The sequence below is a fragment of the Dermacentor silvarum genome, chromosome 10 (genome assembly GCF_013339745.2).
Source record: "Dermacentor silvarum isolate Dsil-2018 chromosome 10, BIME_Dsil_1.4, whole genome shotgun sequence".
In the NCBI taxonomy this organism is placed as follows: Eukaryota; Metazoa; Arthropoda; class Arachnida; order Ixodida; family Ixodidae; genus Dermacentor; species Dermacentor silvarum.
Genome location: NC_051163.1, coordinates 64,176,114 through 64,188,115, shown reverse-complemented (window position 1 = coordinate 64,188,115; position 12,002 = coordinate 64,176,114). Strand labels below are relative to the sequence as shown.

At 48.3% G+C, this 12,002-nt stretch overlaps 1 protein-coding gene across 2 annotated transcripts in view; it reads left to right on the top strand.

Moving 5' to 3' along the window:
- LOC119465866 (cytoplasmic polyadenylation element-binding protein 3) overlaps positions 1-12,002 on the top strand; it is a 33,702-nt gene that overhangs the window by 5,020 nt on the left and 16,680 nt on the right. For both annotated transcript variants that reach the window (XM_037726344.2, XM_037726343.2), the window contains exons 3-5: positions 663-822; positions 5,256-5,437; positions 5,944-6,285. In XM_037726344.2, the coding sequence (XP_037582272.1) occupies positions 663-822; positions 5,256-5,437; positions 5,944-6,285 (684 nt within the window). The remainder of the gene's footprint in view (positions 1-662; positions 823-5,255; positions 5,438-5,943; positions 6,286-12,002) is intronic.

Genomic DNA, 12,002 nt, shown 5'->3' with positions numbered 1-12,002 from the left:
TCTCCTCATACCAGCATGGCAGCAGTGTTGCCGTTTCTTCAACTTTTGGTCAGTTTTGCACCAGGTGAATAGTCGGACTGACCAGTTTGTAGCAAGGCTATACATGTTGTGGTAGCTGGGCTCGTATGCGCAAGTCTGAACCCACTGCTTCAGCTTCTCGCGGCTTTTGGACGAATCGGTGCAGAGCTTTCAAGTGGGTCAAGGCGTGGCAACATAGTATTCGACCTGTACAAAGGTCAAATAGATGTTGCTGCCGTAATTGTCGCTGTTAACGACATGACCTTGATTGTCACATAGTTTAGTTCTTTCATGAGCACCGAAAACTAGGTAATTTGTAGGCATAACTTCAACGAAGTAAGTCTTTGTGGTAGGGAAATCAGGTGAGCTATTTTTAAGCATACTTGTTTGATAATCCTGCTGAACATTTGGATCAGGCAGGCTTTCTCTAACTTGAGAGGGTTTTGCAAAGTTGCCATTTCCGTTGAAACACATTAGAAACTAGGCAAATGTACCATTAATCCGGCGCCCTCCACTATTGAATCCCTTGCAGCCTGCGTGTTGCTCAGAGGCAAACCCAATCATTTAATTAAAGCATCTTTTATCCTGTCAGCTGCCGAGCTGCTCACTCGCAGTGTGTGCTCACCTGGCAAATCCTCTTGCAGGACTGGTCCATCCTGAAACGGAAGTGGGATGACCGGGACCCCAACAGACTCTCCAAAGCCAAGCAGCGCGTGCGTGCTGCATTTCGCAAGCTGCCAAACGTTCGTCGCATCAACGACGGCGCTGCTCCACACCGCATCTACCGCATCAAGGACATTGGAAGTCAGTTCTTTTCCTATGTCTTCTTATCTGCTCTTGGCACTACCTCTTTTTTTTTTTTTTTTAATTTCTAGTCGTGTCTTTGTGCACCAGATCAGGCGAATGCAGGTCAGAGCTTCATGGGAGAATAACGACGAAACAGTAAGCGAGGTTAGAGTTATGGATTAGTACTTCAAGATGTCCAAAGCATCGCATTTACTAAGAACAGAGCCTTCAGCGCCTAGAGATTGATGTAGTGACGAGCCGTGACACGGTGGTCGAAGGCTGCAGTTTCGCCTTATCGGGACCCTCGCATTCGGCCTGGCACAAGAGTACACGGACAGGGGGCATTCGGATACTGAAGGCTTTGCCTGGTTGTTACAACGGTCAAGGCTGTTGCCGGTCTCATTCATCGCATAAATCTGCGATAAAATGCAGAATGCATGTCGCCTCACGTCCCTGCACAGTGTCAACGTAGAACAAGATTACTACTGCGAAAATTTGGTTTGAACAAGCATTGTCTCGTTTATGAGTGTTAAACTACAGTAAAACCTCGATAATTCGAAGGTTGCTGGACTACTAAAATTCTTAGAATTAAGCAGATTTTCGAATTAACCGCAATGAATAAAAATAAGAGAAAACAAGCAAGAACTTGCCGCAAAAAAGAAATCGCCTTTATTTTCCATGTCCGAGAAAGATTACTCGAAGTAATCACTGATGCGGGGTTACGTGGCGCGGTAGTTCGCCGCCCCTAGTACCATGCTCTCCATCTGGCACTAGGATACACTTAGCATACAAACATCACCCGCACTGCACTCAACAAAGTTGCGGACGATGTTCACGGAATCGATAACTGCCACGAAAGTGGGCGTGGAGGTGCTTGACTCCAAAAATATGGACTTGCTGGATATTCCGGACTTCAAAAATGCACTGCCAGGGTTCCCATTGAGTTCATGCATTTCATGCATTCGCGCCTGTGCCTACGCGAGAGCTAAGCGGTGCGAAGCTTGTTTCTTCGATCTCCATGGCGAACTCCGTTGGCGGAGATCGTCAACGCGGTGATGTTCATGTCGACTGTACACGGAGACGACGTCACTGCTGCGCAAATCCAAGCAAGTCGATCCCCTCCGAGCGTAGTATTATGCAGGGCATTATTAAAGTTTTTTTTTTTTTTAAAGCCGCACAAATAATTTTTTTCGGCCGAACGAGTTTTTCGGACTATTTTTCTGTCCCCACGAGCTCGGAAAATCGGTTGGCGACTGTAAGGAGCGCCCTGCCCTTACCTAACAGCCGCACGTTGCTACCAGCCTTAAACTTCGAATTATCTGAATAGAGCCGCGCGGGCCATTCAAATTATCCGGTAGAATTTGCATTGAAAATGACGGGACCACTCAAATTCTTCGAATTAACCGAAATTTCGAATTAACCGAGTTCTAATTATCGAGGTTTTACTGTATAGTGAACTGTGGATAAAAATGAAATTGTATTTAAACACGAAAAAAATCGCAGTTTATGCAATTTTACTGGCTTCTTGTGTGAGAAAAAAAAGACACTGATGATGCCTGCCTCGTCAGGCCACCGTGTCAGCGCTATTTGCGGCAATTACGCGCCCTCTTTGCAAAGGCCTTCAACTCGAAGGAAGTGGTAGCGCTTGGCTTAGCATGAAATACAAGCTTGCTAGTGCAGCTTGTATCCTGCGCAAGTCGCCCAATTTGTGAGGGGTGGTTAGAACTGTGGAACAATTGTGTGCCCTCACAGGTTGGAATTTATTTCAATACCTAAGTCGTCTCTCGGCATAAAACAATGATCACATTTTTATAAGGGTGATCTGTAGCTGATTCAGTTGTCTCTCAGCATGAAATAGTCATGAGATTTCTGGAGGGCTGATCTATGGCTATGAGATGAATTGATTTGTTATGAAGTCTCTACAAGGGTGATTTATGACTGAGAGGTTGATTCAGTGTTTGCCTTTTGTGTTTTGTGAGATATGGAATGCATGAACCACTGTTTCCTTCCAACTATTTTATTTTATGTGCACTGCTTGACAGGTTATGTGCAGGTACAGCCTATTCCAAAAAATCAAGGCCAGTTGACTGTTAATGGCATTGTGTGGCTGGCTTTTACATTTTTGCAATAGGGTGTGCACGGTTCTTTCAACTTTCAGGGTACGGTTGCTTAAAGGATTTAGGTGTTTCGTTGTATGAGAACAATTTAGGAGGTACGGTGATACATTTTCCTCACTGTGTTATCACTGTAGCTTCTATGGCAGTGGACTTCCTTCAGAGGGACCCTACTACAATTTTTGAATATGGCAAATAAACTTCCATAGTCTCTAGGCAATACTGATATGAATGCCCGCGACAACTATTATTGCTGTACGTAGAATGGTTTTCATAGATGTACTTGTTTACACAAAAATGTGCGCTCCTTTCATGTTCATTACCTGCATAGAAAAGTTCAGGCGGATGCAAGAAAAAGCTAAGCACCATTAATAAAGGAGAAATGAGATGGGAGAAGTAGCTAGGTCTACAGGAAGAGAGGCGTATATTTAGCTGCTCACTGGGGAAAGTTGAGGGTGGACAGCAAGATGGAAAGCTGTGAATGGCAAAGTGGGAGTGTCAAGAAGGTTTTAAATACTGTAAAACCTCGTTAATTCGGATTTCACGGGACCGAAAAGAAAGTTGAATTATCGAGGGTATGTATCGAGGGGGGGGGGGGGAGGGGAAACAATCGGCAAATGCTTACTACGTCAACACGCTTTTATTTAGTGAATCCTGTTGCTATTTTGGACAAAATCGGAGCGGAAGCTGTAATTTTCATTATGTCGTGTCTCGCTTGCTCTCGCAGTAATGATCGAGACTTCCTTCGCAGCACGGCCGCGGCGCGCGCCTTCATTTGCGAAACGTTTTGCACTACCGCGCACACATCCCCATTATGTTTTCGCCAGTGAGCTGATTGTCGACAGATAGTCCGTCCATCGCGATGTAGCCGGTGCTCTTCATCCTCAATAGCTATGCACCGAGCCAAATGAAACAACTGTTCGCCGCGACCTTGTGGTGCTGGACGCACGTGACTGACGCATACACAGTCGGAACGAAATAACTGTTCGCTGCAACAACTGCAGACGAAACCGCAGTTGCTATCGACGCGATCACAGATTGCGACTACACAGTTCTTCAGGCGCGCGACCGACGCGCGTCCCAAGTCAAAACGAAACTGGTTTGCCGCAACCACTGCGGAAGAAACCGCAGCTGCTATCGACGCTATCATGGATAATGACTACGGTGTTATGACAGTCCGCGGCCAACGCGGTGTTATGCGCGGCGGTAAACGCAACAGTAAAGGCTTAGCGTTTTGACGCTGAACGCCCGAAGCGCTCCAGCATCATTCACGTACGATTTCCCCTGATGACTGTGACGATGCGGACTCCGCCACTTCGTTTCGGTTGGGTGCTAGCACTGTTTTTGCGCTTTTGCGTCGTGCATTTGCGGCGCTCCTCTCTCGCCGAGCTTCGAAAGTTGTCCAAATTCACCGATGTGCGACCAAATACGCCCGAATTAACGAGAGTGTGATTGCATTGAATAATGCATACGCCGGTGGGGACCAAAGCACGAGTCCGAAATATCCGATTTTGCGTTGAATTAACGAGGTTTTATGGTAGGTCCAAAGTCATGGTTTACAGAGGTTTGCAGTCATGCCTTCATTGCTTTCTAAAGATAAGGGGGGGGGGATGGCGCTCACTCTCTATTGATACCGTCTGCCTCCCAATCTTGGTGGCTACGGAGTGGGCCACTGGTAGCCAAGCCAGTGGAAAATCCAACATGGCGGCCTCCAAGACAGGGTAGCGTGGCTTGGAACGAGTGATTCAGTGTGGAAAATTGAACTTCGGGGCCTAACTTCATTCTAAAGATAACTCGAGAAACTGCATTAGCTCTATGGAAACCCTGATGGTGCATTTATGAAGTTCTGAATATCCAACAAGTCCGAATTTCTTTAAGTACTCAAAATTTGTCGGCGACTGTATTGGCTAGCAACAATCGCACGAAGCCAGAACACAATGGAAGCCAGGGAAAGTACGGTAATATGCCACCATCTTCCGCTTTGCTGTAGCTATTAGGCGTAACGTTAAGAGACGGGAAGAGAGCGGTGTAGATTAGGGAAAAAACGTGAGTAACAGATGTTCTAGTTAACATTAACAAAAAAAATGGAGCTGGGCAGGCCGTGTAATGCACAGGGTGGATGACTAGTGGTTTATTAGAGTCACAGAATGGGCGCCAAGGAAAGCGCAGTCAAGGGCAGCAAAGAATTGAAATTTAGAAGTTTGCAGGCATAATTTTTAATTAGTTAGCGCAAGACAGAGGTAATTGAAGATCGCTTGGAGAGGCCCTCGTCTTGCAGTGGATAGGCTGCTGCTTATGTGTGTGTGTGTGTTAATGCAATGTTTGTTCCTTGTGCAGCCTACTTAAAGCCATGGAAAGAGCCGAAGGAGAAGAAAAAGCGGAAGAAGCGGCGGTCGTGCGGATGTTTGCCGGGCTGCTCTACCTGCAAGCACCAGGAACAGCGGGTGCAGTCCCCAGCTGGCGTGGACGACGACGACGACGATGAGGACTTGGATGAACTGTATGAGGACTATGAAGAGGTCAGATCGAATTGAACATCAATCCCCCAACATTTTTTTAAGGGGTGCTAAACCAATTGTAGCACAACAATTTATTTGTAATTTACATGACACCCTTCAGTGGATGTTTTTATGCGCATTCTCATGCTGGAAAGCTTAGTGCAAAAGTCTGATGTTTAGAAGCGGTTGAAAGCATGGTGCTGCATTGCATTCATGAAGAGGCAACACACATGTTCACTTTGGTAAAATAATTCCTGCTCACAATGAATGAACAAGGAAATTTGAAATATTTAATAACATTTTTTAAACTGTTGTTCCATCCAGGTGGTCAAAATTAATGCAAAGCCCTCCATACAGTATGCTTTTTAATCGGGTTGTGGTTCCGAAACTAAAACTACAGAATTGGTTCTTTATATTAATTCCCACACGTTGCTCATGAACTGTTGCCATTGTGGAACATCATAGAGCGCCCCCTTTGTTTACAAACTTGAAGCTTGTGTTTGACTTTCCAAATTGTTCTTCCGCAGGCCTACCCCAGCAGCAACGCTGGCAAGAAGTCGAGGTCGACGCCTTCTTCCACCTCTTCTTCTTCGGGCGTCTGGTCCTCGCTGCACTCGCTCACGGAAGCGTCCACACCACCTGAAGAAGAGGAGCAGGAGGGGGCCACCTCGTCGTGCGCGTCCTGGGGTCCCGACGACATGGAGGCGGTGCAGGCGCTGCTGTCCATCAGGCACGGATACCACCAGCCATTCTCACTGCCTCCACAGCAGCAACTGCAGCAGCCGGCCATGGATCCGCCTGCCCCTACAGCAGCGGTGACGCCGGCATCATCAGTACCAACCATGCAAGCCCACCAGGAGGACCAAGTGGTGCGTGCTTTGTTATACCGTGCGCAGTGGTCATAAATGTTTAGGAGTTTTTGAAGTAGGGAACCTACCATATAAATTGAAATACAGTTGAGCCCACATATAGCCCAGCCGACAGCCACTTAAGATGAACTTTCGTTTAAAACGAACGAAACTCGCGCGACCGTCAAATTATACATTATTTCAATGGCACAAAATTGGAGCGTACAACGAACGTCTTTGATCCCTGCTGATTGGTTACAGCAAACGGACGGCGTTACCACGGCGCTGCGATGCGAAATATGACTACTGTCTCTGACCCCTTCGCGCGCGGGCTGTTTTCCCGAGCTATGGTACCCGAGGCTCCTCGCAGGCGAACTACCCGTTTCGTGCCCCTCTCGAGCGAGCTACCCTCTCCCAGCCGACGCCCGCTGTCTCCACACCACCTGAGCGACCGCGCGTCCCCCAGGCAGCAAGGCTCCGGGGGGAGGGTAGGGAGGGGGGAGGCCGCGTACTATGCCGCACGCTTTCGCCCGGGCCACTGTAACTTGAAAGCCATCTGCGGCGGGTGCCCCAGTCCTTCCTCCTTGAGCTGTGCTTTTGCGGCTTGGTTTGCGTTGATGTGAGCCGGCGGGGCGAAGGTCAATTTGCTCGCTGCTGCTGCCGCGCTTGTTTCGACAGCGAGGTTCCGCGGTCATCGAGTGAGATGTGTTCATGTTTGCTCCTGCACGTGTGACAGCATGCTTGTTCATTTAGTTAAATTTCCAAGTTTATACGGCCAATAAAACTACTATCCTTACTTCGTATAGATGTCCACTAGTTTGCTATTGCAATCGATGCTTCGCCTTTTAGGCGAAACTGCAACTTTAAATCGATTGTCGGCGAGTAAGCTTCGGCAGGTGATCAAGACGTTTACACTTGGCTTGTAACAAACCGAGCCATTATTGCAAGCTACGCGGAGTAGGGTGTGTATGCAGAAGAAACTGCGTTATTTTATCAGATGCTGCCGGACAGCATGCCATGAAAGGCGACTGATGCACTGGCGGCAAACACAGTAAAGTGCGCATTGCAACACTTCTGTGCACTAATATGGATAGCATCGTCCGGCGCGTGCCCTATGTAATCGGATATTCAATAAAGCCACGTTGCTTTCGGAACTATGTGCCCCTGCACTACAGGCACAATGTGAAGGCGCAGATGACGCGCAATTTATTAGCAGAGTGGCTGGGCGAGTTTGACCGCGACATGCAGAGGGAAGGCAGGCGCGTGCTGCTCGTGCTAACTGCTCAGCGCACCACGTTCTAACTTCTCTGTTGGCAGTGACTAGACTTTCCCTGCCGTCCAATACGACTTCGAAAGTGCAGCCGCTTGATTTAGGCATAATACATGCCTTGCTCATCGCTGTTCGCCCGGCAGCCAACTGGCCGCTTCGAGTTTCACTGTATTCAGCCGTTGAGATGGTGTAGGCGCAGGTGACAGCTGCTTGTGTGCGGTTCCGCAAGGCCAGCTTCGTTGAGTCGTCGACGTAGTATTTGATGGCGAGCCTCACGCTTTCGAAGAGGATCAGTCCGGCGGCGACATGGGAGGTCATGACATTGGCTGGGATGATTTTATTTCTGCTGATGAAGACACTGACATTGCGGAACCGCGCGCGGTCGAGGCATTGTTCGTGAAGTGCTGGCAGAGGACGACGCGGAATAATGGGATGACGAAACTTCAGAGCCAGCACTTATAAGTGCGCATATAGTAGTGGGCTACATAAAAGGTTCTCAGGCAATTTGTCTAAGCCAAGGGCCTCGGCGAAGAGCGCGCTTCCGCGTTACATATATTAAGCTGGAGACCACCCTCGTAGGATGTGCACTGCAGAAACAGATGAGCATCACGGACTTTTTTGCAAAAACAAAAACTTTGTTTTGACTGGCAATTTTTTTTTTTTTAGCTATGGGTCCACTTACTATGAACTTCGGGGTATAATGAACAGGTGCCGCGTGACGCTCAGGTTCGTTATAAGCGGGCTTGGCTGTATAGGTCTACCCTTCATCTACCCTTGGATTGGAGGTAAGCAAACTTTAAAAACAAATTCTGCAGTGTAGTTAATTGCAAAACATACCTCATTCAATCAATTCGACCATTCATCGTTGGAGAAGGAAACAGCATGTGAACTGTCGGGATTCTCCTCCAGGGGTGGCCACTAGTCGCTTTCGACACCCTGCATCACAGCATCAGTGATGCCCGAGGCATTTGATATGCAGAACTTCGCTTGTGCAACACTGTCAATGAGCAGCATGGACTGGGTATCTTACCTGCGCACAGTGATCATTGCAGCTGGCCTGTAGTTCTTGGGTTACTAGCCATTTACTCGTTTGGATGGTCTACTGTCGATAACCGGCTTGAGCTTTGTTTGCCGTGTTCACCGACTGTGGCGAGTGACGAGGCCTCCCTTCCACGCTGCCGATTTGTCCCAGCAAACCATCGCCCTTCCGCTGCAGTCTTATCACAAAGCGTGAAAAGCTCATTTGCTTATGCACGTGCAACTGATTCAAACGAAAAGTGTTTAAGATTTCAAGTAAACATGCGCATCGAGTTCAGAATGTCGTCACGATCAATGATGCCAAACGCTGCAGCGCTACACGCCGTGGGCGTGCTACAATATCGAAAAACAATGCTGTGCTCCTCTCCGAGCCTTTCTGGTATCCCCAGCAGTCGTCGTGATGTCACCAGGGTGCATCATCTGGTGATGTCAAGGGGAGAGACGTCGATTGGTCGAGCAAGAACCTACGACTTCCAGGTAATCTGCTAGCAGGTACGCATGCTCCCAGCTCAACCTCGTCGTGTTGCCCGCTTGTGCGCGCTTGTGAATTGGTAATTACAGCCGGCAACGCAAGTGCCAAATCGCTTGCGTTTCAGCACAGTTGTGCTTAGTGGTCTGATTAGCTGCGCGAACAGAGTCTGACATTGTTGGCCTTTCTAGACGTGTGTGCAACACAGGGTCCATAGCGGCACGCTTCGCATGAGTACGTGCCGGCATGGCAGCAACAGCGGGAAGCAGGGAAGCGCTGAGTCATGGCTAAGACCTGTCCACGTTACCGGCACGGTAATTTGCCGTTTGCCATTCGTGAGCCGCCATTCGACAGCGGTTTTGCTCATGAATGGCAAGATTTCCTTGCCGTAGAGAGGATGAGACCGGGACCTATTTGTGTGGCAGCCTCACCGCCGCTGATCGCTCGACGGCGTCGATTCATCTCTAGGCCTTTTCCGGTTCCCTTCAAAGCTAAAGCGGATGGCGCTTCAGAATGAATCGCCGACGCTCGGAAGCCGCAGTATGTTCTCACCGTTGTCGCTCTTCGCAATAATTGTACACAAATAAGAAAATACGCTGATATTAGCGGCGCTGTCAGTAGCCGTGCACTGTAGCTGAGCTCGACAAGTATTGAAGCTCTTCTTTGTGTTTACCCCGTGGATTTCGTTTTTCATAAAATGTACAATTTATGCATCACTTTATCCAGCGGAAGTTATTTTGCTTGGAACAGAAGCTGCTGCCGATGTTGTCGTAGATGGTGGCGGAGGCGCGCAGCTTCGTGGGGCGTCAATTGGCTCATCGATCGTGCGGCGGCAGTGCGCCGGCCGAACTTAGGACACCTCTCGCGCAGCAGGTGTTCTGCGGCACTGGAGGCCGGTTTTCCATCGGTATATTTGCCGCTAGCGTGGACGTGCCTGAACCGGAAGTGGGCAGTGTTTTGAGAAGTGTGTTGGTGATGACGTATGTCACGTGACATGAGCACTCAGCGAGGAGGAGAGACCAGGGGACGAGGAGAGTAGCGAAGGAAAGAGCGAAATGAGCTACGGCCGTGTTTCGATCATCAAACGCATGTAATTCTGCTATGCACCATTTCAAAAAAAATTCTCGCGGCTACGTGTTCGTTGTAGACTCGTGCACAACTGCAACACCATAACTAAAATTTGATCTCTGGGTGGTTAAGGGGCCGGGCCCTTTTAGTGGGGAGGAGGGGACGAGAAATAACTTTTGTTTCTGGGCAGAAAGGGCTGAAACTTGGCACACACATGGCAAATTGCAATAAAGAGACAAATCTAAAATTTCATTAAATATCTTCATTAGTTTGTGTTCTATAAGAATTTATTATAATTTACAAGTTTCTTGCTTGTTGAAAGCCTGGCACAGTAACGAAACATGATAGGGAACTGGGAATACTTTTTACATTTGCCCATATGTCTAATCTACATCAAGACAGTGTTAGATTTTTTTTTTTTTTAGTGCCCTCGTAATTTTTTGTTGAACATGACATGCATGTAACACTGCTTCACTGTTTATATCTTGTAGTTATTGTGAAATAATGAAAGTATGGAAAGATAAAGAAACATTTCAAGACTGTCTTGAAGTACAGCAGAGTTTATGGATCACAGCAAAATGTATCAAAATTGGTCCAGCCATTGTTGTGCTATGCTTTCCATGAGTGAGGTGACCGACAAAAAAAAAGGCAAGCTTCGAAAGACGCTACGTTGACTGCCTACCTATTGCTGATGAGACCAGAAAACGAGCTGCAAAGTTGTGCAAGCAGTGCAGATTTATTAAAACACATCAGGGCTGTAACATTTGGCATCATTGCTGTCAGGCATCTTCTTGCACCTTTGCCTCTTCGTTTGGTGGGCTTTGAAAATTTCATAGCCTGGCTGGTCCATCAAATTGAACTTCCTTCCGTTCAGTTCCGGACATCACGCAAAGGGAGTCGCAAACGCTACATGCTTGCTTGCGCTCCTTCTGTCACCGCTGACACATAACGCGGCTCGAGGCACGTCTGAATGGTGCGACGTTTGGGCGACAATTTTTCCGGTGAATCGTCGGTTATCACACTGTATAGCTCGTCGATGGTTGGGACTCGCTCGGAGGTGGCGTGTCCGTGTCGCACGATGCATCAGAAACCCGTCTTTGCCGGCGATGGTGACCTTCGACCCGCATCGCCTTTAACTGATAATCTCGGCTACTTATTGGCGCAGTCGTACGCTGAAGTGCGGGAGCATCCGTTAAGCTTCTTCCGTCGACTGCGTTATCAGTGCCGATGGCACAGGGCGATTGTTAGCTTCGCTGCTGGAGTCGCACAGTGCCAGATAGCGCGGCACGTAATCCACGGTGCAAGGTAGGATGGCACTTAGCACGTTCAGTCGGGTGCTCCTCCGCTTCTGCCGCTAATCACCGTATTTTTCTCGCCGTAGGAGGCTTTCGCTTACTTGGTCTGCGTGCTTGCCGAAGGCATGCTTGGTCCAAAATTTATTCTCAAACAAGCGACGATCCATCACTAACTTGGAAGCTCTCAGAAATGCAAATTATGCGTGTCAAGTGAAGACGCCAGTGTGGTTTGCGAAGCAGACAACTGCGGTTGCCATCTTGCCCGCTGCCACAGAAGCAACCAATAGGGAGACGCCTTTCAGCACAGCAGCCAACTGGAGGCCCGCTTTCATCAGAGGGCCTGAGTGATCAGATCTAGCAGACCTACGCTTCTTTTGTGTTTGTGCGTTTCCTGCAAGATGGCGACAACCGTTGAATTTAAAAGTGGAACGGTGAAACTTTAAGCTTTTAAATGATACCAAGATATCGGCGCTTGGTGGCGGGAAAGACGAAATATGGCTCCGTGAACTGCGGGGATTTTGTGCAATTTAAAGCTGTTTTCTCGTCGTTCACACAAATAAATTTCTGTTTCGGGCACTTTTAGTGAATTTTTTAGCCA